Below are 26,514 nucleotides of genomic sequence, written 5' to 3'. Positions count from 1 at the left end.
CTTAATTCCCGTGATTTTGGCAAAAATATCATATATTTAAGGACAGAGGTAATAATAATAATAACAACAACAACAACAACAATAACAATAATAATAATAATGATGATAAAGATAAAAAATTCTAAGTGGTAAGAGATCTCTTATAGTTTAATCATATCTTTTGTATTCAAATACAACACCAATGGCATTAAGTTAGAGTAATGTCATTCATTAATGTCTTATTTGATTTGAAGATTGATTTATACAATTGTGTGCAAATGACTACGGACGGATTTATACACAAACAAAAAAATAAAGATAAAATGAATCAAACAATTGAGTTTAAGTAATTAATAAATTTTATTGAAAAATAAATTGTTGGAGAGAAATTATATTATCTATGAAATGATCTAACTCTAGAATATAAGATGAGTAATTCTTTTCTTTTTTTCCTCATGTAATTTAAATTCACATATATTATGTGAGGAAAAGTGGGAAATTCGGAGTTTGAACTTCGGCCCCTGCACATAATATCCCTGGTAGCTACCAACTGAGCTACACTTATGGGACTAAGATGAGCAATTCTTACCTGACCACATCCTAAATCAAAAATATTTGGACATACATACATAAATGGAGAGTATTAAAAGAAAAATAAATTAGTCACATCATTTTTTATTTTTACTTTTAAATTTTTCTTATCTATTTGTATGTGTCTAAGTTATTTTTATTTGTGTTTATGACCAACTTAAACTTTCTCTTATAAGATTTATTCGTTAGAAATTATATTTGACTTAAAAATAAAAAATTAAGACAAAATCATGCCATATGCTTTATTTCTTTGTTAGGACAATAAATAAAAAAGGGAATTAGTCACTTTAGTCCCTGAATGGGGAACGATTCGTCAATTTAGTCCCTGAATGCAGATAAATTGCAAAATAGTCCCTGAATGTAGACTTTGTTAGTCAATTTAGTTCCTGAATGCAAACTCCGTTAGTCAATTTAGTTCCTGAATGTAGACTTCGTTAGTCACTTTAGTCCCTGAAATTGACCATGCAGGGACTGTTTTGCATATTATCTGCATTTAGGGACTAAATTGACGAATCGTTCCCCATTCAGGGACTAAAGTGACTAATTCCCCTAAATAAAAAAGTCACACATTGATCTCATCACACGTCTGAATCGGATTTTCCCTTTTCTTTCTCCCTTCTCTCTTTCTTCTTATTCACACACCACTTCCTCAGTTCTCACCTAACCCTAACCATGGCTACTTTCACCTCCTTCTCTTCTCCATCATCATCATCTTCCACTCCTCCTCCTTTCTTAGCTCCATCCTCTTCTTCAGCTTTTGATGATGACTCTTTTGAAGATTCTTGCAGTATTTGCTTAGAGTCTTTCAGTGTTCATGACCCATCAACTGTATGTTTCATCTTACACTTTTTTTTTTTTTTTAGATTTTGCATTTGGGTTTTGAATAAAGTTGTGAACTTTAATCAGTTGATTCAATGTTTGTGATCTTATTGCTTCACTTGTAAATTGTTAAAGCTTATGTTTTTACCTTGTTGTATAGAAATTTGATGTGTGTTTATGATAGATTCTCAATTTTTTGTTGAGAAATGAGGGTTTGGTGTGATTTTGGGATTTTTATTTTTTGTTTTTACCTTGATTTTTGTGGTTTGAGTTTTATTGATTAGATTGAATTTGCTTAAAATTTCAAGGTTATTTTTTTGTTATTTTGAGATAATTATGTGCATTTGATCTGCTTCTGTTCTGTCAGCAACAGTGTCTGTATTGATACAAATTTTGCTTTTGTTTTTGCATAAGCAACCATGTTTATTTAATCATCATAAGGAATCAGGGCCTGCTTGGATGGCTTATTTGAGTTTATCTGCTGGTATAAACTTTTATGACACTGTTTGGGAAAACTAATAAAACACCTTATGACATGATCATAAGGTGTTTTCAGCTTATTTCCATAAGCTCTTTAGAATAGCTTATGTAAACAGCTTATTCATTATACAAAAACAGTTTGATTTTGCTTTGTCTTGTTATAAAAATAGCCATTCATAAGTGCTTATATAACAAGTGCTTATGCTATAAGCTGCTAAATAAGCTATTTATCCAAACAGGACCTTATACACATTGAAGCAGCTGGAAATTATCTAGCATTGTGATATTTGTAGAAGCTTTTTTTGTTCTTATTCATTCATCAAGTAATAAATTTTTATGTGTGGATGAGGATTAACAATTTGCATCTATATCTCACTCAGTGTATAACAGGGTTAAGTTTGTTGAATCCTGTGATGCCAAACATTTACCCCGCAACGATATATTTATCTATCTTGATGTGTTTAATTATGCCTTTTGTGAGGATTAGTTACAACTTACAACCTGTAGATTACCAAAGGGAAAATTTGCTAGCTGCATATATAATGTCTAAACCCAAATGTTGAACAGTGTGTTAATATGTTACGTTTTAATTTCAGGTTACTTGTTGCAAACATGAATATCACCTGCATTGCATTCTTGAATGGTAAGCCTTATATAGCTTGATGAATTAGTCATGGATTGTTGTGGTTGGTTGCTTCTAACATAAATTGTTTTTTCTTTAGGTCACAGAGAAGCAAAGAGTGCCCAATATGTTGGCAATCACTTTCTTTGAAAGACCCTGCCTGGTATATGTTTATTTGCAAATAATCTCTCTTCCCCTTCTCAATACAAGCTTTTTATGGTATGATTGGTAGTGTTTATCGATGACTTATCTTTTGTTGCAGCCAAGAGCTTCTTGACGCTGTGGAGGCTGAGAAAAGCGTAAGATCAAGAAACAATCATTCATCTTCACTCACTAATTCTCGGGCCCCCTTTGGATATTCTAATGGTGATCATGTGAGTGAATTGATAGCGTTATTGAACTGTTTTCTTGTGTTAAAATTTGTTGGTCTTGTAGTTTCCTTGATACGTTTATCATACTATCATTCAATGATTAGAGGAAAATTACTCTCTTTCAGGATGATTCCTCAGATGAAATTGATTTTGATGAGGAAATTATGCAGCACCTATATGCCGCTGCAAGTAGAGCTCGTTTTGTTCAGAGACAGAGAAGACAGGGATCGTCTGGAGCAGGTCCATCAGAGATTCTTGTTTTCAACTCTTCTGGGCCTGTATCTGGGATGCAATCAACACTTACAACTTCACCAGTTGGCGGTAGCTCACCGACCACTGATCTACCATCAACTGCCAACGCTCGTCCTGAGGTTGCAAGAAACACTAGTCCTGAGGTTGATGTCCCTTACAGGCCAAGGTGCTGATTGTGTATAACTTTTAAGTATAATAAGCAGTGGCACTTGCATTAGTTATTTAGACAGAAGCTTTTTCCCTGATTGTTTACTTACGAGTAAAAAGTTATTTTGGTCCCTAAATATACGAGGCGGTATCACTATATACTATAGTCCCTGAATATATATAAGTTACAAAAAATTTTGTTGACTGTATCTGTTGTTACTAATTTGATGAATTAAACTGACTAATGGAAGACACATTCAAGAACCAAACTAACGAACGAAGAACACATTCAAGGATAAAACTGAATAACAAGAGACATTCAAGGATGTTTTGTAATTTTGGGACTATAACGACTGCGCCTGATAGGCTAATACATTCTAGGACCAAAATGACTGTTCACTCATTTACCTACTAATGTTTCATATGTTAACTTTTTCCTGGTTTGTGTTCAGAGTTCTTTACAGTCCATCACCACCTCAGGATGAGAGGAAACTAAATACTTCTGAGATGTTCTCCTTTCCCGAGTCCTTCAAATCTAAATTTTCTGCTGCTTCAGCTAGGTAAACATATTAACTATTCAATTCTTGTAAACTCTAAACTACCCTTCACTGCTAACTTATCTTAATCTTAATTCTTGCAACAGATATAAGGAATCAATTTCTAAAAGTACTCGTGGCCTTAAAGAGAAGTTACTGGCTCGTAATGTCACAGTAAAAGAGCTGAGTAAAGGTGTTCAACGTGAGATGAATGCTGGCATAGCTGGAGTTTCACGTATGATTGAACGCCTTGATCTTGCCTCAAAAAGGTCGGGTTCTCCTCTAATTCCTGTCCGTAATGGGGGAACTTCAGGCTTTTCCGAAGGGAAGTCTGTTGAAGAGAAAGACACTGGGAATTCTAAAACTGAAGTAAGTGGAAGTTCAGATGCCCCCTCACACATTTCTAGCACTGTTGCTAGTCGAATGGAAATTCCTCCATATGTTCAGGTTAGTCCATCTCCATCTATCAAACTCTTTTTTTACTTTAAGATTTAAGTTGTTCATTATAACAAGTTATCTGATACTTTTATTTCTAGGCAATCTTGATTTACACTGTTAGAATATATGATAACATTTTCTCTTATCTTAAAGTATATCTAATGTTAAGAATATATTAGTCTTAATTATTCCTTTCCTCTCTTTATCTAAAACCCTATAATTTTAATATGGCATCAAAGTATACCCTCCTGGGATCCTCCATGAACTGTCTCATCATTGTTCAGCTGTCGAGTTCCACCGTGAAGGAATTCAAATCATGTTGTCAACTAAAAAATCTGGTATGAAATTAATAGAATAAGTTTGTTTGCGGAATTTGGGTAGCGTTAACAAATAAATTATTTATTAGTTATGTTAAATGAGAAAAAGAAAAGAAAAGAAAAGAAAAAAACGCTTGGATTGGTATAGTATAGTGTGTAATGTTGCACCCAAAAAAAATAGTTGACAACAAAATTGTCCTTTCGAAGTGATGAATGTATTTAGTATAATATTCAATGATATTGATTGAAAAATGACTAATGCTTTAAATTTGTTTACTATTTTGATTCCAGAGAGGACATGATGCTGTGAAGACTTAGCTTGGGGTCATCAATTCTACTATGCTGACTTGTTCAAAAAGGTGCAAGAGACGACTTTGGTGACCAATGCACATGTTGGTATGCGTCCTGCATTGTTATCAATGCTCCATGATTTGTAGTAGGAATTTAAACTATGTATGATCAATTTATAGAGCTCAGTGGATTTTTTCATCCATGGTTATTGTTCCTCTCTAAATGTCAATACTGGATTTGCTTAATGAAATAATTTACTAGATTTTGGAGGTTCTCTCTGCATTGCAATCTCAGTAATTTCTATTTAGAAAAATTATTAATTTATTTAGGCCAATTTCAGGCTACTGTTTTAGTTCATCATTTTTTTTGCAATACTAAACAATTACTTAGAGATTCATATGTTGTTATTTATGTGAACCTCACCTACTTTGTAAGGATTTAGTACTAGTAGTATTAAAAAATTATAGATGAATGATGTGTACACATGAGATCCATTTAAGTATCCAAAAATGATATCTCCATCATGAATGTTCTTATATCATTGCATTTTTACTTAAGAGATTCATATGTGATTTATGTGAACCTCACCTACTTTGTAAGGATTTAGTACTAGTAGTATTAAATAGGAGAATGCTAAGATCGTTTCCGATGGAAGGGTCTTGACATCATTACCTCCATTGGGAGAAACTTTTTCGATGTCTTATAAGATTCGGAGTCTCACTTAATACCCCCAATCTTAAGTGGGATCTACATTCTTTTAATAATAAAAATTGAAATGCAATGATATAAGAACATTCATAATGGAGACATCCATTTTTGGATACTTAAATGGGTCCCATGTGTACAAATCATTCATCTAGAATTTTTTTAATAGTAGTACCTACTAAACATTGAAATCTTCCAACTTAGATCTCACACAAATTTCTTAAATGAGACTCTCTAATCAACTACCAATAATTTTATATCATTACATTTCAATTTTTTAATATTAAAAGAGTGCAGGTCCCGCTTAAGATTGGGGTCTTAAGTAAGACCTGGGGTCTTATAAGACCTCGAAGAAGTTTCTCCCCAATTGGGGTACCTAATAGGTAACGGGTCTTAAATGTCTAAGACCCCTCTATTGAAGATGGTCTAAAGTTATTGATAGTTCTTTTTTTTTTTGGTCAAAAATGTTTGATAGTTGATTAGTGAATTCCATTTTAAAATTTGTGTGACATACTGAATTGGAGGGATTGAGTTCTAGTAAGACCAATTTGAGTACTAAAAAATGGGTGTCTTTGTTCTAATGTGACTAATTTGTCAAGAATTGCGGAAATCTTGACAAAGAAAAGGTCACACAGAGAGTGATCGATGTCATCATTAGTTGCACTAATATGAGAAAGATAATTGGACCGAATCCAAGCTTTATCATTTGAGTCAAAATTAGACTACAACACCTACGAAGGAACCACTATTTTTAAATGCAAAGAGAAAGGACGAAGGAACCACTATTTTTAAATGCAAAGAGAAAGGAAAAGTCTGCTAACCGACTTTGTTTAGTCATACATATGCCGACCTTAGTTTAATATGGCCAATTTTCCTCGAAAACATAATACCATTTGATTTCAGTTTTAGAGCTTTGGTTGATTCTGCATCGATTTTGTTCATCTCCTAACCCAATGTTACTCACTTGAACCATGATAAGTAGCTATATTTTGGAGCTTCAGTCCAACCGCACATTAAGCTGATCCTACTGCGAGAACAAACATACTTTTGATTATGCGGTAATAAAAATTGATTTTGAAAGAATTAATTTTAACTAAAGGTCAGTTTGTGGTAAACTAATTTGTGTTTGAACATATTCATATGAAAGTGAGTTGAAATATAAATTTTTGTAAAAATCAAATATTAGAATTAAAAACTACAAATCCTAAATTAAAGTAAAATCAATTCTAAAGACAAAATAAATTCCACTCAAAAGCAATCAAACATGTCAGAATCAATTAAACACATCTAAAATCAACTTAATCAACTTTATCTTTTCTAGAAGTGGAACCAAACAATTGTTTCTATAGTATTTTTGGTCACAAAGAATTGTCTAAGATGTCTTGGCTAGTCTTTGGTGGACCAATCCGTCTTCTTGTTTTGGTTACTCCATGAATCAATTTCCTTGTTTGTTCGTGGTGCTTTGAGAGATTCCTCCTTTTGTATTTTGAACTCTTGTAATTCTTTCATTTTAAGCACAAATTCTGCTCCAATAAATTTTTTAATTCATCATTTGGCTTTAAAAAAATAGTATAAAATTGATTTCAATATGTTTGAATATGCTCGAATGTAATTGATTTTATATGATAATTGGTTTTAACAACCTAATTTGAAACTTTTTGCAAACTAATACTTAATTTTATACGGTTTTGGTCGCTCTATTTTCATTCACTCACGGAATTGATCGCCCTGTTTTAAAATCACTAAATTTTTGGTCCCCTCATCATATTTTTATTACTTAAAATTGCTGACTTGACATTTTTTAAATTACAAAATATCCAGTAAAAACTTCAATTTCAACTTCGGTTTCACCATTTTTAAGTACAAGAAATCTTATAGACATCAAAACTAATGATATTAAAATGAGGAGGCAAATTCCGCAAATGAGTGAAAATTAGACCAAAATTGTAATTAAGCCTTGATATTTAATCCCAAATTTGTTGTTCAACTCACTTTTATTTAATTCAAAATTAACTTTTCCACCAAAAAAAAAAAAAATTAACCAAAATCAATCATTCTAAATTAATTAATTTTTTTTGAGATGAATAAATGGAGAATTCAGCTTGAACCTTCGTCCATCCATACTGCAACGTTCATACCAACAAAGCTATGCTCACGTGACATTTAATTTTTACTACAACATAATCCAGTACGCACTATGTATATTTTTTTTTTTCTCTTCCCGAAAGTACACACTTAAACCTTTTTTTTAAGGAAGAATAGAAAACTAATAACATGCTTTAAAGTGAGACAAAAAATAAATTGAGAAGTAGTGAAATACCAAACATACATCTTGCAGGGTCTGCAAGAGTGAAATGTGTTACTCTTGTCGCTGCGTCGATTAGAAAGAAGTAGAGTCCAAAAAATGAAGGAAATACAGTACCAAAAAACAAGTGAACCAACAGAAAATTTAACAAATATTCTATCAGCTCAGCTGGAAACATCAGGTACATTTTATTACACTCTTGTCATTGATCAAAAGAAAATTATTGAAGACTTGTTACATTCATAAAACTAACAAAAACTTCAAATTTGTCCCAAAATGGTTTCTGCGCCAGAAACCTTGACATCAGATGGAGCTTCTTCGACGTTAAGAGCCTTAACCTTTCCATCTACCACATATGCTGACCATCTACACCAAAACAACAGTTACTCTTTTAAGAATTGAAATCTATACTAATTATACAGAAAGGTATAATATCATAAACCATTAGTGATTCCTTCACTACATTAGTTCTTTTTAAATTCATTTGAACCATGAAATAGTGACTTCGCCGCTTTGGCATTTGATCTAGTTTTAAAACATTTGAAGAAAGAAAATTCATTCAAACATCAAAATAAATGTATGTGTTAATGAGTCCAATCTTAGCTTTAAGGAAGGAGTGTGTATAATATATACCTTTCAGATCGGGTTCCAAGCAAAGCACCAGAGAGATCAGTAGTTAATTCCAAGCTTTTGTGGAAGCTCCCGTCAAAGTCCCCATAAAACTCAATCTGGAAAAAGAAAAAAAAGGGAACACATAATCAGTGCCCAAATAGAAAGAAAAAAAACAAATGTGAGTACCATTAACATAAGCAAGCAAATAGATTTTTTTATTTATCTTTTATTTCTTTCAAATCCTAATCCATCGTGGAATTGATTGATGCATGATAATCAACATAAAAATCTCTATATCGAGTTACTGAACATATTATCATACTTACAAGCTCGATTTTCGCATGGATTAGAAATTACGGACTTCCAAGAGATTGAAGATATCATAAACCTCTTCTTATAAAGAGTGCTAGCAACACACTATCTGCCACTGACACTTTCGTAGTTTCGTTCCAACATTCTCTCTCTGAATGTGGTGGAAAGAGAGTAGTTAATGTGTTTATAAAAGAGTGTTGAAGAGCGCGTGGCTTAATGTTATTAAATAGCGGCACTATATCATAGAGGAATTTGAACAAATCATTATTGATCTGCGATATGCTATTTAGTACAAAATATTATGAAATAGCGGAATTGGAAAAACTGCTATTTCAAAATAATATGAAATTTGTTTTCTTCTTTAGTAGCGCTATAGCACTGTTGTGTAGCGGATTTGGAAAAACTGCTATTTTCCGCCATACATGATTGACAACACCGGTGTTGCTAGCACTTTTCAATTTTTTCTGCACATCAACAATTTGTACAATTTCCTTGTATTTCTTCTGGTGAAATCACTACAAGTACATGCAAATGAAAAAAAGCCATGCCCTTTGTGAAACACAAAGTCTCCCGCCCTTCAGAGTTCTGATTATCCTTAAACTTGACTTGTAAAAACAAACTGTTGTTGATGCATTATAATCCACAAACTCATGACTAGCACTAACAAAATGAGAATGAACCACAAGAACATCCCCAACTCAACTAAAATTGAGTTTACAGTTAGGAAAGATCCTTTAATTGTGAAGCTAGAAATAGAGAACAGAAACTGAACTGAACTGAAATGCATTTAAACAACTGCAACAGTTCTTTTCTGATAAAAAAAATGAAGTTACAAAAGACTAATGAAGGAAACGCAGGGTGCTACACCCCATAACATTAGAGCGCAAATGCGTAATAAGCTCAGAGGGAGGGGAATCTCTAATAAGACCTCCACTAGAAGAGAGGTCTGCTGAGTTATGATGTTCATCCACATTAAGCTTCAAGAAAGGATCGGGAGAAGTCTTCCAGGAAATTTGAAGTTCCCTCCTGGTAGGACCAAAATAAATGGGAATAGGTTTGGAGGTATCGTGAATAATGGCATTAGACTGGCTGAAGATTTGGTGACTGAGCCAACTCCCCAATCAGTCTTACTTTAAAAAATGAGAGTGATCCAATGATCTTTCCAAAGACACCAGATGGCAATCCCAAAGAAGGTAGGCCAATTTGGACCCACTGTTCCAATGTTTTCAGAAATTAGATTGCAATGAAGTCAATCATAGAGACCGAAGCTGAACAATTTGAACTACTGATCATCCGCAATGAAGGGGTCCCATAAATCACGAAGGACATGTACAATGGTTTCATGATAAGTATTACAACCGGAGCAAGTAGCATCAGCACTCATTTCTACTACAAGGCGAAAATGCAAAAAACTAATAACTAATGCAAACACAGAGGAAGCAGATAAAAACCATCAAAAAGAAAATAAAGCCTTTAATAATAGTCAGAAAAGAAGAAAGAGATAAAACTTACAGCATCTTTGGCTTGAAGCTTCTCAGCCCACGCATTCATAGTGTATGGATCATTAATAGACACGCAAATAACAGAATCAACCCCTTTAGCCTTAAACTTCTCAATATTATCCTTGTAAGGAGGAACATGTTTGCTTGAACAAACTCCCGTGTATGCACCCTAAGAGATAATCATAACATGAAGAGGTAAAAAAACACTACTTTAGAACAAAGCTATGCAGAAAAATAAAACACATTTCTTTGTAATAATGACCTATTTGGATTGACTTATTTGAATTTATCCACCGACATAAACACCTGTGAAATTGTTTGACAAAGTTTATGAAAACAACTTATAACATGGTCATTGTCCATAAGCTGTTTTCAACTTATTTCAAAAAACACTCCAAGATAGCTTATGAAAATAACTTATAGCTTATATGAAAATGGTGACTTTATTTTATTTTTTGTTATACACACAGCCTATACATAAGTGCTTATGTGATAAGCAAAACCTTTAATTTAGGACCTGTTTGGATTGACTTATTTGAGCTTGTCTAATGCCATAAGCACTTGTGAGACAAATTGGGATAACTTATGAAAAGAACTTGTAGTTTACACGAAAACAGTAGTATGACCTTATTGCATCTTTTCTTATCGACATAGCTTATAATAAATGTTTATGCTATAAGCTACAAATTAAGCTGTTGACACAAACAGGACACAAGTGCAACAATACAAAATAAAAACAAAAAAGTAGAGAATTTTACAAAACAAATGCAACAAAAAACAAAGTAACAATAAAAATACATATCAAATAATTATAATTATAAGAAAATTGTCAAGTTAACTTACTGGGAGACCAAAGATGACAACTTTCTTATCCTACAACATCAAATTGAAGAAAAAAAACAGAACCCATTAATAATTGAACAAAAATAATAAAAGGGTATTGCAAATTAGATTGAAATAGAGAGAAAAAAAAATCAAGTGGGGTAACCTTAAAAATGTCATTGATAGGAGTGGTAGAGAATTTGGAAGAAACACCTTCATCCCAATTACGAGCTTTCTGGAGAGAAACATTGGATGCAGCAGATATTATGTCAGACCCAGTTGCAACCTTTGCGTAAGACCTGATCCCATGAAGAACTGAAGAAACTGATTTCAAGGTTGTTGAAGAACGAGCACTGTTCATTACAAAGGTTGTCATTGCTTAGATTGTACGAGGTTGTGTTGTCGAATGTGTGAGAAAAGTGAGGAGAGAACACAGATGTATGAAAGGAATTTATTTATGGTCTCAATTTAGATTCTATAAAAATATTCCATAACAGTTATGAGAATTAACAACTTTTTTTTTCTTCAAAAAAAAAAACAACTTTTTTTTTTTTTTTAAGATGAAAATTAACAGTTATGAGAATTAACAACTTTTTTTTTTAAGATGAAAATTAACAACTTAAGACATATTTTTCCTAAAAAAGAAAAAAAAAAAAACTTAAGACATATTAATCTCTAAGAAATATTTAAACATTGTAATAATGATTGAGTTATGGATTTTTTTTTTTCTCTAAGGAACTAAACTAGGGCAAAGGCTACGGTGGGAGACCTCTTTAGGTCTCCTACCATAGGAGACTTGAAGTTTTTGTTAGAAAATTATAATTTCACAGAATGAAAGTTAATTTTTAGAAGTTACTCATAGAATCACAGTTAGTATTTGAAAGATTCTCATAGAACAAGAGGTTAGTCTTTAGAAGATTCTCATAGAATGGAAGTTAGCCTTTAAATGATTCTTATAGAACGGAAGTTAGTTTTTAGAAGATTCTCATATAACGGAAGTTAGTCTTTAGAAATTTTTCATAGAACGGAAGTTAGTCTTCGAAAGATTTTCATAAAATAGAAGTTAGTCTTTGAAAGATTCTCATAGAGTCCTAGGTATTTACTGCTATAGGGTCTACTCGCTTTCAGTATAGTTGTCTAGTTTTTTAACTAATTTATTTCTAGATAGACATGTATAAATATCACGATATAAACATCAATATTAGGCTCTGTCACAACCTAAGTGCCTAATATATGGTTGCACTACAATACAAATAAATCTTTTTTTTGGTAGTGACAATACAAATAAATCTAACATAATAAAACTTAATAGCAAACAGAAAATAAATAAATAAACGATATTAAATTAAATAATTATCCAACAAAATAATTATATGATATTCTCTCACAATAATTTGTCATTTTTTGGTTGTTTTAAAGGATCTCCCAATTATGTTTCTACGTGATTAATATGCAATTTAAATATTTAAAACCTATTGACCATTTATATGTATATTCTATGAGAGAATTAGTACGTAACATTTCTCTGTCTTTGTATAGTTCAAAGAAGGATAAGTTATTTTAATGGGTTATGTTTTTGGTCCCTACAAAATTACGACCTTGTAAGTTTAGTCTTTATTTAATTTTAATAGCATTTTTAGTCCCTACAAAAAATTTCTGCACTCAATATTAGTCCTTACTCAATCCAAATTTGTTTAATTTATGCATAAACTGTTAAGTTTTTCAACAATTTTTTACAGGCGTGTTAAGAACGTTATTAAAAGGTCATCCGAAAAAAATATCGCAAAAATTTGATTTTTACGTCCATATTTTTGTTACTTATATCTTAAACTTTTGTCGTTTTAAAAAATTCATATTTAATTTATTTCATGTTAAAAAATTATAGATTTTAGTAAATGAACCTTTCATAGTGTTCTAAACTTGTATAAAAAGAATCGTTAAAAAATTTAAGAGTTTAAGGATAATTAAACAAAATTTATTTTAGCAGGGACTAAAATTATAAGTAATTTTTTTGTAAGGATTAAAAAAGCTATTAAAATTAAGTAAGGACTAAACTTAGAAGGTCGCAATTTTATAGGGACCAAAAATATATTTAACCCTATTTTAATTAATATGAATTTCCTATATTGATCTTGTAATATTCATACCACCACAATGTACATGAAATGATTTACTATATACTTTTCTATCTCCTACACAATAAAGCTGCAAAAACAGTGTACATCACCTGCAAAAACAGGTTATTTAAGCTGTCCAAAAAAATAAAAAGAAAGAAACGGGAGTCTCCCACGGTAGGAGACCTACTGTGGTCTCCCACCCTAAATGGCACCCTAAACTAGCTTGTAATTTTTCTCAAGACTAAATTGATATTAGTATTAAACCAAGCTCTTGGAATTAGTAAAACATTTACTAATTTTTTGGGAAATGATATTTGTACATCCATTTTGTGACAACTTTCTCTCTCATACTCACATGATTTCTTTTCCTCTCTCTTCCTTTTTCTCTCTCCATTACTTTTGACTAATAAGAATAGAGAAAAATAAAGTTGTCTTCAAATGGATGTCAATATATCACTACTCTAATTTTTTTCTTAAAATGGTTAGAGAATTTCACATTTAAGGGGAATAAGTGGGGTGTCGGGGTTCGAATTACCATTTTTGCTTATATTATGCATTATCTTTTATCAATGCATATATTATGCATTATCTTTTATCAAGTGAGCTAAGTTTACGGGACACATTTTCTCTTTAATTACATTGATTTATGTATACATTTTATATGATATTAGTTGGTCAATGTAACTTTTATTTTAATACTAAGCATTTTACTATATATTTTGGTAGCATTTTAATACTAAGCATTTTGCTAAATTTTTTGGTAGCATTTTACTATTTTTTTTTTTGTTGCGGAGTAAGTACAAGCTTGATGAGGTTAGTGGTGCTATAACAGCGAAACCTTATTACTCAAGTCCATGGAAGACAATGTGAATTTGTGGCAGAATTTACAAGCCTTCAGTTTCTGGTCCACCGTGGAAGATGGGGGAGGTATAGATGTGTGGTATGATGCTTGGATTGAACCGGGCTTCGAATTGGTGATTTGGATGTGACTGTCCCAAATGTAATTATACATGCAAAAGTGGCTGATTTAGTTACACATGACGGCAGTTGGAATTGGATTATGTTACACGGCAGTTGGAATTTGATTCAACAAAGTTGTGTAGAGGTACTGAAATGTGAGACTGTGTTGTCGGTTACTATGTCACAAGCACACAAGACTGAGATGGTGGACAATGTTAGGAATGTCATTGTCTTGTATTTCGAAGACAAAGTTTTGAGAGAAGTCGCGAAGGAGACAACCGTATCTGCGATGTGGTTAAGTTTGAAGTCGTTAGTTCATAGGCAATAGTGGATGTACGCATTTAGAAGTTGAGCCAGAGAAAACTTGGCTTAATGTGTAGTCCTTCAATAGCAAAATTAGGTGGAGACAAATGATGACACCAGAATGGTACAACTATGACTTCCTTGTGTTATTCTCTAGTTGATAGCAAGCAATTCTTCAGGATGACGAAATTGATCACTCCTGAGGTTGAAGAGGTTATAGTGAAAATTTGTGGAACTACATAAATGCCTAGTGTAGTTGGGTCCAATGATCTTCAAGAGGGCGGATGACATTTTGAGGCTTGAAGAGGTAAATGTGAAAGCTTGTGGGACTACATAGTGTAGTTGGATGCTAGGGAAAGCATCGAGGTGGTTGATGGTTAAATTGACATCACCACCAATTTGAAGGCAAGATGAAGAATTGTTGTATATGCCTTAAAATCTTGATTCTGAAATTGTTTTAGTCAATTCTTGTTATGCGGCCTTAAAATCTTGATTCTGAAATTGTTTTAGTCAATTCTTGTTATGCGGTGCAGATGAAGGCTACGTGATGCGCATGCACGAGTTTTATGTTTTCTCTTTTCTTGTAGTGCTAGAGAGAGTTCAAGATTTTGTATGGAAAATGAAACATGGAAGGTTGTTAAGAAATTACAATAAGAGTAAAATGGGACTTGGAACAACTTTATGCTCTTACTATAGTCAATTTATTGAAATGCTAGTTCATGCTATGAAGGATTGAGGTTTAATAATGCCTCCATGGATGAGTTTAGTTCATGGGAGTGTTACAGATAAGCCTTTTACTTGTAATTTACAACAATGGACTGATTTTAACAAGAATAATAACTTGAACGGAAATTTGGATGAGTGTACTTCATGGGAGTGTCAGAGACCACTTTTTTACTTGTGATTTACAATAATGAATTGATTTTAATATGAGTAATAACTTGGACTGGAATTTGGAAATGGATTGGAACGATTATTGGGCAATAGCTTGCCATAGCTTGTGGTCTTGGAGGAAAAAGAGATGCATGAAGAAAAAATTTCACTGCTTAATTCGGGATTGGCGACTGACCCTACAAACCAACACGAGTCTTTTTCAGCGTGTTTTGTACTCACTCGCACGCTTACCGGGAAACTTCCCGGTAGGTCACCCATCCAAAGACTACTCCAAGTCAAGCACGCTTAATTGTGGAGTTCTTATAGAATGAGCTACCAAAAAGAAGATGCATCTTGTTGATATAGGTAGTACCAAACAATTCTTATAAGCCTTCCTTCAAGCATGTAGTCCCATACCTACACGGCCTCAGGATCGCTCTCATTCCGATGAGATTCGTCATCCTTGGGTGTTATAGGGGGGCAGTGCTAAAACGACAGAGTTGTGGGGTGTGTTCGGGGGGGGTGCATTGCTAATTCGACAGTTGTTGGGTGTGTTCGAAGGGCTTCAATTTACAAGGTGTTTGGGTCTCGCACATATTGAACTTCATGTGGATTGGGGACCATTGTGGTGGCAAATTTGGTTAAAGGGGGTTGTGGTAGTCATTGTGGGAGGTCGATTGTCTTGGAGATTCGCCGACTTCACGAGTTGGATTGAGAGATGACGATTCACCATTCTTATCATGAAGTTTACCGATGTACTGATGTTTTAACAAATTTACGGCGATCCTTATAGTCTGATTTGATGTATTATGAGACATGTTCGTCTCAATTGTTAACTGATGTGTTGAGGATTTCTACGTCTCATATAATTTCCATGTAGTTATTCTTCCTTGGACTTAGGCCCTAATTGTAATGAAAAATATAATAAATGATTAATATGTCTATTAACTAAGTTTCTCAATTCTTTAACCACATGTTTGAATTATATTAATGAATTTAGGTATCTCAATTGAAATAAAATTTCTGAAAATGTAGGAGACATTTCTGTCACTTTGGTTCCGTGGCTGGCTTGGACTATTGGTTGGTGTTATGACTTGTCCTGTCAATGTGTCCCATATTTAGTGAAGAAAATGATAGTCATGTGACTAATGCGTTGTTAGTTGCTGTATACACTAACCGAATGAATGAACCTTAAGTTATACGAGGATTATGGTACTAAAGTACAGCAGTGTATATCTCTAAAATAATTGTATGATTGATGTGATGACCATATTTTTCAACAATTAAGATGCTTGCACCAATAAATAGACAATATATCTAATGAATTTATGTATTTGTCTACAACTATAGTCTACATACAAACATGCATAATTGTGTCTAATAAGAATAAATATGTGTATAACTATTGTTTCAACTTAATTTTAATGTCTAATAATTACTCTTCAAATATGATTGCTTCAAATAGAAAGAAACGCGTGAACTCATCATAGAAACATTTTGATTGAAAAAGATTTCTTGCAAGAAAAAGAAAGTGAAACTTTATTATGAATTATTATGACAACCACTTATAGTAGTGCATTCTTAAACAGCAAATCTTGCTAAGTAGGTCAAGAATATTTGTGGAAAATTTCATTTCATTATTAAAGGAAAATCTTAAAGCTAATTGTATCATCATATACGCCACTTTTCCAACGGTGCTAATAGAATATTTTTTCTCCTGATGAAAACGGTGCTATAGGATCTAGTAATTGATAAAGTGAACAATATATTTTTTGTGACATATTAATCTTCTCTTTCTAGTTGTCTTGCAGCAAAGCAATAGTTCCAACCTTTCCTTTTGGTATTCACTATCAAAAGTCGTGATTGGAACATGTCATGTTTCAAATGAGGCCACATCTAATTACTCCGGGAACTATATGCTATTTTCATTAGAAAAAAAAAATGCTATGGAAATTTATTTGGAGGTGAAAATGTTGTACTAGGATTCTTGTTGAAAGATGTGAAAGCAATGGCCACAACACTATTAATTGCTCAAATGAAATTGGAAAATGTTATATATGCTTAAAGTGCATCAATTCATGGAAGTAAAAGTAAAATTTTGGAAGACTAATTGTGTGTTTGAAAAAAACAAAAAATATGTATCACAGCTTCTAAAAATCTCGTATTGACGGTTGTCCTGTTCAACCAAACATACGTTAATTTTTAACAAATCATTTTGATTTGACATGATGTCGGTTTATATTTTCTTTTCTCCCCTCTTCACTTTTTCCTTTCTATCCTTAATTTTCAATTTTATCAAACACTTACCATCAATTTTTTTTATCAAAAACTTAAAATATATGAACTAGATATATTAAGTTGATGTGCAAACACACATATAAATGCGCAAAAAAAAGGATAACATTGAAAAAATATTGAAAAATAGTATCATTAATATCATTAACAGAAAAAGGACAAACTTATCATATGAAACTAGATAATCACAAAATGCTTGTCCACACAATGGAGGTTGCAAAACCTTTGGTCGAACCCTCCTATACATGATGACTAATATTTAGGTGTATATAATATATGGTTTTCCCATGTACATATCCACCTTTATACAAATAATAGAACTTAATAATTAGCCATACAATTATTGCCTAAAGGCTAAAGAATTAACTAGACAATAAGTAATTAAACAATATGCTAAACAAATCAATCATTAATTATAAAATCACACGGCTTTAACTAGAAGGATCTTTATATCTTCAATCATTTCACTGTTTGATAGAATTCTTGTTAGGAACTTGAGAAATCATTCTTGTGTCTTGAGACTGTTTTTGATATTTTGAGAATGAATTAGATCTTCCTTTCTTGTACCTCCTTCTTGGTTGTGTTGCTTGTGGGATAAACACTCCTGTTCCTTTGCTTTCTCTTCTCATCAAAGCTTGCTCATAGAAGAAATCAAACTGTGGAGGAGGATGAATTACTCTAGAGAAATCCTACAAATGAAATTAGTTTAAGTTTTATTAATTATTTTGCATGTAGAGAAGAAGGGAATTATATTTTATCTCTGTTTCTTGAAGTTACAACGTCAAATTCTTACCACTGAACTGCCATGCAGAAATAAATTCTTTAAAAAAATTTCATGATTGGAATTTTCATCATATATAAATTCTTTAAAAAAAGTGTCATGATTGGAACTTGGAAGAAGGATAAAAGGGAAGAGAAAGAGTATAGTATGTAACTATGAGGTGCATGTATTTACTTAAGGAGGTGAAAATAGTAAAGAACCTGAAGAGAGTTTGCAGGTTGAGAAGCAAGTGGATCTTCATCTTCATCCATTATTAGGAGAGCAATTTCCTTGCTCAAGTTTGCAAAAAATAAATCATCTTCCATTTCCAAAGCAACCTCCATGTTAATTCAATATAAAAGATTCTCTATGAAACCAAAATTGTATTTAGTTTCTAGTCTTACTTTCAATTGTGTGTATGTATCTCTTTTCTTCTTGTGTCCATAATTTGTGGAAGTTTAGTTTTATATAGAGAAAAAGGTAAGGATGGGTGAGTTAAGACATATTGGGTGGTCATGTGGGTTAGTGGGACCCATGGTCACAGTTGCTTAGCTAGCTATGGACCCCACAAGTATCATGGAAATATTATCCTAAATTGATTGATTAAAAAGATGTGAAAAAACAGCGGGCAAACAGCCCATGTCCAGATGATATCTGATCCAAAAATTCAATCTCAAGAGAGTGAGTACACTTATTAATTGGTTGTGATATGTTAATTCTATCTCATACTCATCTTCTTAAACAGTAAGTTATGGCTCAAAATATTCAAAATGTATTATATCCGACAAAGGAAATTTTGTACCAAAAGATTCTTATCTGATTTGCGTCTTCTCATGTTTTCTGATCATGGTTAAGATAAAACAATGAGACAAATATTATTTGTTTAGTTCAGTGGATCTATTATCATCTAGATGTAACTTGCAATGAGGGTCACCTCTTATTCAGAGGAGAAATTCTAATATGGTCACATGACCAAAAAATAGTATTTGGTCACACACATATAAAGAAATATTTTTTTAATAATAAGGAAGAAATTGATAAAAAAAATGACTGAATATTTTGAGGAGAATCTTTTTATGTGTGTGTCTAAACATTATTAATTTGGTCTTGTGACCATGGAAGAATACCTCTATTTAGAGTCGGTCTAATAGACTAGAAGCATGTTATAGGTCGGTAAGTAGGAAAATGTGTAGAGATACTTTTTAGTTAGAGTTAGAGGTACTTAATTCAATTCTTGTGATTTTTTTTCTTTTTTTTTTTTTAAGATTTTGATTTATTTTCGAAAATGCAAGACAATTAGGGTTGTTTGCATGCTGTCTTGGGTATTTTGATTTTGATTATTCGTTATTTTTTAGCTCTAGTGACAATGAATTTGTATTATTTTTATAATGTATTCTGTCAATTTCAACGAATGAATAACTTTAGTAAAATAATTGAAAGAACAAAAATTTACCAATACCTTTCAAATTTAGGTTTAAATATGCTAACAGTCTTTGTAAATATTTAGAATTTTGGTTATAGTCTTTGTAAAAAATTGATTTTACTCTTTATAAATATTTAATATTTTGTTTTTGATCATTGCTGTTTTGTTTTAGACCTTGCAAAATTAAATCATGTGGAATTTGGTCCATGTAATTTGTAAAATATTTGATTTAAGTTCCTCAAAATAAGAAGTAAAATGAATATTATAAAGATCAATTTCAATATAAAATGATTTTACAGTCAAGGACATTTTGGTGGTGGCTGAGGTTTAAACCCTGGACCTTGTATATTTTATGCATTGTCCTTACCAACTGAGCTAAGCTCACGAGGACACAGTCAAGGACTAAAATAAAACACCAAGAGCAAAAAAAATAAGATTATATATTTGCAAGAACTAAAACCAAAATAATATTTTTTACAAGGACTAAAATTAAAACGCATGATATTTACCGTGATTATTTGCATATTTAAGCTTTAAATTTAATAAAAAGAGCATATATTTATTATTAGAATTAGAAATACAATTGAATCAAAACTCTTAATGCATAGTAATGTCATATAAGTTCTCTTTACTGTTTTCTTTTTCAAATACGAAATTTGATTAAGGATCCAAATCTCTAACTAAAATTATTATATTTATAAATAAAAGTTTAGATTATAGTAGCTGTGCTCTTCTTATACACTTTTGGATTGATTATATGTGAATGTGAGTGGTAAGTGTGAGTGTCTCAATTCTCAACTTGCTTTGTCCTAGTGTGTGTCGGTGATCACGTGAGCTTCATAAATTTCAGAATTGTTGTCCAAAACCCAAGTCACGATAGATACAGTTGTTTTTTTCTTTCTAAACTCGCATTGGAATTGATTTAAGAACAAAAAGTAAAAATATATTTACTATATTTATTTATATAAATATACTTTTTTAAGAAATTATGCCTTTATATTTTTTTGGCAAGTGCTTATAAACATTTGCTGACTTTCTCTTTCTTTCTTGATCATCTTCCTTTATTGTCCAAGTAGTGCATGGCAAAAACTGATTCTGAAACAAGGAATTTAATTTGTGATCTACACATCATCAATCTTATAACCTAACACAATATACTTGCTTAATCCTCCTTTTGACTTTAACAATATTTGAGCATGAAAGTATCCTATGAATTGTTTTTTTTTTATTAAGTATCAAGGCTCCGTTTGTATTGGCTTATTTTAGAGTTTATGCAAAGCAGTTTATGCAAATAAATAAGCATTAATGTATTATTTATGCAAATAAATAACAACTTATGAACATACAATTTTCATTAGTAAGATTTTATGAAATAACATAAGGTTAAATGCTTAATTATTTGCTTAAACTCTTTTTCATAAGTTCGAATAAGCTCAATCCAAACAGGCCCTAATTTGTTTTCGAAGTGCAATGCTTAAGAAAGCAAGTGATAAATATTTTAAAATTTTATGTCGGACAAATTAAATAATTGAAAATCAGTATATTCAATGATGTACGTGCTAAGAAAGGGAAAATGAAAACACAAGTAGTCAAAGGTTGTCAAAGTAATAGGAAATTCTGCTGTTAAGGAACCTTTACAACACTTGTCCAATGACAAAGCAACCTTTACAACGTAAATGATTCGAGCATATATAAAAAGGTAATGAGTAGATTTCACACGAAATGTGTAGACACCAGTGTGAATATAACGAAGTCAAAGATACTTACGCATTGGAGCAAGGAAACATGAAGTAGGAATATATTTTCAATAGGAATATATAAACCAAGTTAGTTATGCAAATATGATTTTAACCAATATTTTTCTCATCAATAATTTTAATTTGATACATTACAGTAAACTTTCGTCTAAAAGAGGTGACTAAAATCATCAACTAATCGTATTCATATCTCTGGTGCCTAAAAATTACAGTGATTGCTAGTTTAAAAAAGTCACAGTACCCAGCCAATGTGCACAGTCCCCGTCGAAGATCTTCGGCTAAACCTAGGTTCTGTGTGTTACAAACACTCCGAGTAGAGGAATATGATATCTTTGATGTAAGGAACACATAATCTGTGTCTTCAAACATATAAATGAACAAAATAACACACAATAGAAAGTCTTCGTTCATGCTTAAAATAAATAGTACATGATTTAAGCATATAATAACTACTAACGAATCCATCAACGCAAGCAAAACAGCATTACACATTATAGAATTAGAAAGCATACACCTTTTACTAACAGAATACACATGAGGCCAACTTGATACAGTTAAAAGTACAGTGTAAAATGACTAATTCAGAATTCAGGATGCAAAATTGCAAATAATAATAATTTACTTACAAGACTGAGAAATGAGAAATGAAAACTAGTCAGCAAGATATACCACATACTCTATCCCGTACCTGGAGATAAAAATCAGAAACCACATAGTTTAAGAACTGAATGTGTATGGAGTTCTCATTTGTCAACAATGATTTAAGTTTCGCAAAATTAATTTCATCGTAGAGCAGAGTGGACGAAGACCACATTTGCTTTGCATTTAACAGAGCATAGAGCTCAGAGTGCATCAAGTGCTTTGAGGTGTACCTGTATGAAGAAAAAATCATCAAATTCACAAACGATACCCGGAATCATTTAAATAGAAAAAATCTATTTATTTACAGCATAGACGGTCCACACTCATCATTTTACGAAAGAAAACTACAGATACTAATACCATTAATCATTCTAGACAGTCTACTTCACATTCATAAATTGGAGTGATAACATAAGTTCTGAACAATCTCCAGAATACTGAATACATGAAATTTGTGGAAACAAACATTAAAGCAAAAGTAAATAAGAACATAAATAATCAATTGTTCATTTAAATGTGATTGAACCATTCTTAAACTGTAACCAAAGCCAAAATTTAGAAAGTCATTATTAAGAGTTAGAAAAAATGCCTTGATATAAAGGTATTGTTTCCTAAATCAAAGGGACCGTGCAAACCAAATTGTCAAGGACTAACATCCAATGTACACTTGCACTTTATTTGCCACTTTTGTTTAACAGTTTCCATTTGGATCCTTATAATTAGAGAACGCTTTTAGTTCAGGAGTAAATTCCCAACTTAGTTCCTCACTTTTCTATGATGTGTCAATTCAGTTTCCCACTATCATAAAATGTTAAGCTGGTCTCTCACTTTGCAGAAAATTTGTCAAATTAGTCCATTTATCCTGTATTTGTCATCGCTTGGATTTCATAGACACTAAGTATGTAATTTCATGGACCAAGTAGACACTAAATATGAAATTTCAGGGACAACTTGATACTCAGTATGTAACTCCGGTGACAACAAAGTGAGGGACTGACATGACATTTTATAAAGGTAAGGGACCAAATTGATACACCCTATAAAAATAAGGGAGCGAATTGGATATTTACTACCATATCTATAACTAGCCTTCCATCTTCTCTATGTCATGATTATTCGTTACAGACGTCTTCCATCTTATTTTTATCAACTTAAACTGACAACAGATTTTAGAAAATGAAAACAAAATATGTTTTTAAAAAGTAAACAGACACTTACACTTCCTTTGCTTGTGCCACTTCTCTATACTTCCATACCAGTTCCACTGGAAACATAGTGCTGCTATACGCATTATTCCAGCAGTAATAACCTCAACAAATGCCATTAAGAATGACCTCTGAGGGGATAAACCTGAAGTTGCCAGGGATAACGCAATACCCTCCAAATTGCAAGAAATGATAAAACTGCCACGTCTTATGCCATCAAAAGCTTTCTGAGCAACTTCATCGGCTTTCATAAAACCAGAAGAGGCTGCAATGATTTTGGTGAGCTCTGGTTTTCTCTTATTTTCTGCAAAAAGAACCTTTCAGTTTGTACTTAAACTTGGATTACATTACAGTAGACAAATTTCCCACGAGATGGCACACAATGGTACTTGGCATGACAAAATCAGAAAATTTAGGACTGAGCTAACAATATCCTACTTCCTACATGACAATATACTATATACCCAAAGACACTCGTAATATGGAAGCTAGACTTAATAAGAAGACATTGTATATTGAATTACTAACAAAATCATTTGGCAACTGATGCATAATTTGTTTCACAGATTAAATAATTTCAGACTTGTTTATTCAAGCATTTCAATTGCAGGCCCTGATTCCACATCCATATTGAGGTTGACCTAAACTAATGAGTTGTTTAGCCAAGGTTACTTGCCTCATTTTCGATGTAAACTGAACCTAGATCAATTACCAAAAGGAATACTAATATGTGTGATAAAATAAGCTCAACTATCCAATTGATTACCTTCTACAAGTCCAGGAGTATCAGTGTCTGGAGGGAATATCATAGAGACATGAATATTATCTCCTATAACCTCTTGTTGCAATGCTTCTGCTAAACCACGGAGGCCAAATTTACTGGCCGAATAAGCTACATAACCATAAATTCCCACCTAAACTCCACATTAAAAAATACAATAAAAAACCACATCACTAGATCATCTCTTGATCAACAATCAGAGTTATAAAATTTGAAGAGTGTACTATGAATACTTCACCAGTTAAAAAAAATATTAATGAAAATAATGTTTTGCTTGTGCCAAGTGTTGAACTGATATGCTAAAAGTAATAATAGGATAAAACAGCAGCCCATTCTTATAACACTTCGATAGCACTGCCTATAGCTAATGATTCAGATGATATGTTTTGGATGTTGGAATGCAAAGGAAGTGAAGGGAAGAAATCAAAAGAAAAAGAGAAGGGAAGATTATAGAGCACCAGGGTCCAGTTCGTGTGAGAGCCCAATTGGGCTCAATTCACACTAGTGCAGTTTCTATAAGGTTGTAGAAAGTGAGAGAATAAAGGTTATTAGGATATTACCTGAAATCTAGGAGAATTTCTATTATAAAGAGAGGGAAGGTTAGTGAATGATTCATTCAAGAAAGTTGTCAAGAGTCAGTTAGGAGAGATTTCTCTCTGGTTTAGGAGCCTAGCTCTAGTAGGAGTTCATAGAACTTGAGTGTACTTCTGTTTTTCCCCCATCTTTCCACCATTGTAAGAGCTTTAAGCTCAACCATTTGCAGAAGATGGGATCTACATGAATTCCACCCAATAATAAACTTTATGTTAGAATAGTTTCAAATAGTGGGTGTATATCCACATACCAAAATTGCCGTTGAGTTGTTGTAGAGTGTGTTGGTGAAAGCATTTTCCATTTCAATAGTTGCAATTGCCACCGCAAGGGCAATGTGAAACCGTTGAGTTTTATATTTTATGGCAAATAAGCTTCAATTATTTGCTGACATAAAGACAATACAATCATATTGATCATGCAATGTAGGGGCATTCTCCATTCATTTTAACAAGTCAACTCTAAAGTAAAGTCTACCAGCTTATTAGTGATATTAGATAGTGTGCAGAAACCAAATGGGTGTCAGTCAAATTTACTTCTATAGCCTAACAAATAATCTATTAACTTCTTCCAAACATGGTTAATTACAGAGAGAAAATGAAAATCAGAGTCTTAAGTCTTATCAAATTATAGATAGTTTCTTTGGCTTGTGCAGACAAAACTCGACCAAAAGTGCACTCAAAATTGTCCAATTAACTTCATTTAGCTGCCAATCGATATATAGGGAAGGTATAGAAAATGAAGTCAGCTTCATAAGTCACCACACTCCTATGTTTTTCCAAAAAAAAAAAAAACATAACTCCATTGGGGATTTCTAACAAACATCTAGAGTGGCATAATTAAATTAGCATAATTTCAAAAACCCCATAAAACGCATAATTGGAAATACACAAGTTAACTTCAAAGTCAATCAATCCCACACAATAATTGGTATAAAGTGCAAATTAAGCTGTTTATCCAAACATGGCCATAATAAACATAATTTATCAGTAAAATTTCCAATTCCATACCTGACCAGCTTGTGATGAAACAAAAGCAATAGAAGCAGGTAAAGTATCTTTCCTATTCTTCATTTGCGGCAAAGCAGCTTTAATCATATTCAAACAACCCATCAAATTAACATCAATCGTAAACTTCACATCACTCAATTCCATTTTCTCCAATTCCAACGCATAAAACACTCCATGATTCAACAACAACACATCAATGGGTCCAGCTTCATCAACTACTTTCTTCACAGCATCATAGTCTCTCACATCCGCTGCGAATATCCCTACTTCTACGCCGGTAGCGTTCTTGACGGAGTTCTTTGCTTCTTCGAGTTTCGTGAGGGATCGTGCCATGATGGAGACACGTGCACCATCGGCGGCGGCGCGATGGGCGAGGGCGAGGCCGATGCCGCTTGAGCCACCGGTGATGAAGACGTGGCGGTTGGTAATTGGGATCTTGATGGGGCGGGGGCGGACGAGGAAGTAGAGGAGGGGGAGGAGGAGGAGAGGGAGGAGGATGAAGAAGGAGAAGAATGCGTCGGCCATTGATGAAGCTTCGAAATTGAAATCAAAACCGATTAAAATTGAATCTGAAGAATTGTTCTATTTCTATGTCACTGTAACAGAACTGTTATTGTCGTTTGTGTAAGCCTTTGTGCTCTCATGCTATTATTGCTGGCATTGACAAAAATTGGACTTACACTTCATAAAATTTTG

At 32.6% G+C, this 26,514-nt stretch overlaps 4 protein-coding genes across 5 annotated transcripts; 1 reads left to right on the top strand and 3 right to left on the bottom strand.

Moving 5' to 3' along the window:
* Positions 1 to 1,150: 1,150 nt before the first annotated feature.
* On the top strand, positions 1,151 to 5,117 carry RHF1A (RING-H2 group F1A). 2 transcript variants are annotated; one of them, XM_085742895.1, is made up of 8 exons: positions 1,151 to 1,398; positions 2,466 to 2,512; positions 2,592 to 2,654; positions 2,754 to 2,865; positions 2,988 to 3,280; positions 3,714 to 3,821; positions 3,905 to 4,244; positions 4,844 to 5,117. In XM_085742895.1, the coding sequence occupies exons 1-8, from the start codon at positions 1,243 to 1,245 to the stop codon at positions 4,868 to 4,870; spliced, it is 1,146 nt and encodes a 381-aa protein (XP_085599021.1). In that variant the 5' UTR covers positions 1,151 to 1,242; the 3' UTR covers positions 4,871 to 5,117. The 2 variants fall into 2 exon arrangements, with proteins under 2 accessions (XP_085599021.1, XP_085599023.1); XM_085742897.1 differs by lacking the exon at positions 4,844 to 5,117 and adding an exon at positions 4,475 to 4,689.
* A 2,879-nt stretch (positions 5,118 to 7,996) lies between these two features.
* PRXIIF (peroxiredoxin IIF) lies at positions 7,997 to 11,522 on the bottom strand. Its single transcript, XM_085742905.1, has 5 exons — positions 11,268 to 11,522; positions 11,123 to 11,152; positions 10,290 to 10,448; positions 8,487 to 8,581; positions 7,997 to 8,219 (listed from the first exon to the last, which is right to left on the bottom strand). Exons 1-5 carry the CDS (start codon positions 11,475 to 11,477, stop codon positions 8,114 to 8,116), a joined length of 600 nt encoding a protein of 199 aa, XP_085599031.1. The 5' UTR covers positions 11,478 to 11,522; the 3' UTR covers positions 7,997 to 8,113.
* A 6,246-nt stretch (positions 11,523 to 17,768) lies between these two features.
* LOC146944539 (uncharacterized) lies at positions 17,769 to 18,848 on the bottom strand. Its single transcript, XM_085742904.1, has 2 exons — positions 18,631 to 18,848; positions 17,769 to 18,338 (listed from the first exon to the last, which is right to left on the bottom strand). Exons 1-2 carry the CDS (start codon positions 18,751 to 18,753, stop codon positions 18,114 to 18,116), a joined length of 348 nt encoding a protein of 115 aa, XP_085599030.1. The 5' UTR covers positions 18,754 to 18,848; the 3' UTR covers positions 17,769 to 18,113.
* A 3,205-nt stretch (positions 18,849 to 22,053) lies between these two features.
* TSC10A (NAD(P)-binding Rossmann-fold superfamily protein) lies at positions 22,054 to 26,508 on the bottom strand. Its single transcript, XM_085742903.1, has 4 exons — positions 25,819 to 26,508; positions 24,203 to 24,350; positions 23,450 to 23,740; positions 22,054 to 22,461 (listed from the first exon to the last, which is right to left on the bottom strand). Exons 1-4 carry the CDS (start codon positions 26,341 to 26,343, stop codon positions 22,442 to 22,444), a joined length of 984 nt encoding a protein of 327 aa, XP_085599029.1. The 5' UTR covers positions 26,344 to 26,508; the 3' UTR covers positions 22,054 to 22,441.
* Between the last annotated feature and the right edge of the window lie 6 nt (positions 26,509 to 26,514).

The sequence above is a fragment of the Medicago sativa genome, chromosome 2, assembly GCF_051527215.1.
Source record: "Medicago sativa cultivar Bolivia chromosome 2, Bolivia_mono, whole genome shotgun sequence".
NCBI classification, from domain to species: Eukaryota; Viridiplantae; Streptophyta; class Magnoliopsida; order Fabales; family Fabaceae; genus Medicago; species Medicago sativa.
The sequence above is the reverse complement of the archived record's forward strand: the minus strand, read 5'-3'. Positions and strand labels throughout refer to the sequence as shown.

What these genes read in the sequence shown, in the direction of transcription:
- PRXIIF (XM_085742905.1), bottom strand. Translation starts at nt 11,477, where the DNA reads ATGACAACCTTTGTAATGAACAGTGCTCGTTCTTCAACAACCTTGAAA. An exon ending in CTATCAATGACATTTTTAAG is followed by an intron (nt 11,153 to 11,267) that starts GTTACCCCACTT and finishes TTGATGTTGTAG; the next exon opens with GATAAGAAAGTTGTCATCTT. An exon ending in AGCTTCAAGCCAAAGATGCT is followed by an intron (nt 8,582 to 10,289) that starts GTAAGTTTTATC and finishes TTCTTTTTCCAG; the next exon opens with ATTGAGTTTTATGGGGACTT.
- RHF1A (XM_085742897.1), top strand. Translation starts at nt 1,243, where the DNA reads ATGGCTACTTTCACCTCCTTCTCTTCTCCATCATCATCATCTTCCACT. An exon ending in TCTTTGAAAGACCCTGCCTG is followed by an intron (nt 2,655 to 2,753) that starts GTATATGTTTAT and finishes CTTTTGTTGCAG; the next exon opens with CCAAGAGCTTCTTGACGCTG. An exon ending in GATATTCTAATGGTGATCAT is followed by an intron (nt 2,866 to 2,987) that starts GTGAGTGAATTG and finishes ACTCTCTTTCAG; the next exon opens with GATGATTCCTCAGATGAAAT.
- TSC10A (XM_085742903.1), bottom strand. Translation starts at nt 26,343, where the DNA reads ATGGCCGACGCATTCTTCTCCTTCTTCATCCTCCTCCCTCTCCTCCTC. An exon ending in TTTCATCACAAGCTGGTCAG is followed by an intron (nt 24,351 to 25,818) that starts GTATGGAATTGG and finishes TGTGGAGTTTAG; the next exon opens with GTGGGAATTTATGGTTATGT. An exon ending in GTGGCACAAGCAAAGGAAGT is followed by an intron (nt 22,462 to 23,449) that starts GTAAGTGTCTGT and finishes TTCTTCATACAG; the next exon opens with GTACACCTCAAAGCACTTGA.
- LOC146944539 (XM_085742904.1), bottom strand. Translation starts at nt 18,753, where the DNA reads ATGGAGGTTGCTTTGGAAATGGAAGATGATTTATTTTTTGCAAACTTG. An exon ending in AACCTGCAAACTCTCTTCAG is followed by an intron (nt 18,339 to 18,630) that starts GTTCTTTACTAT and finishes TTTCATTTGTAG; the next exon opens with GATTTCTCTAGAGTAATTCA.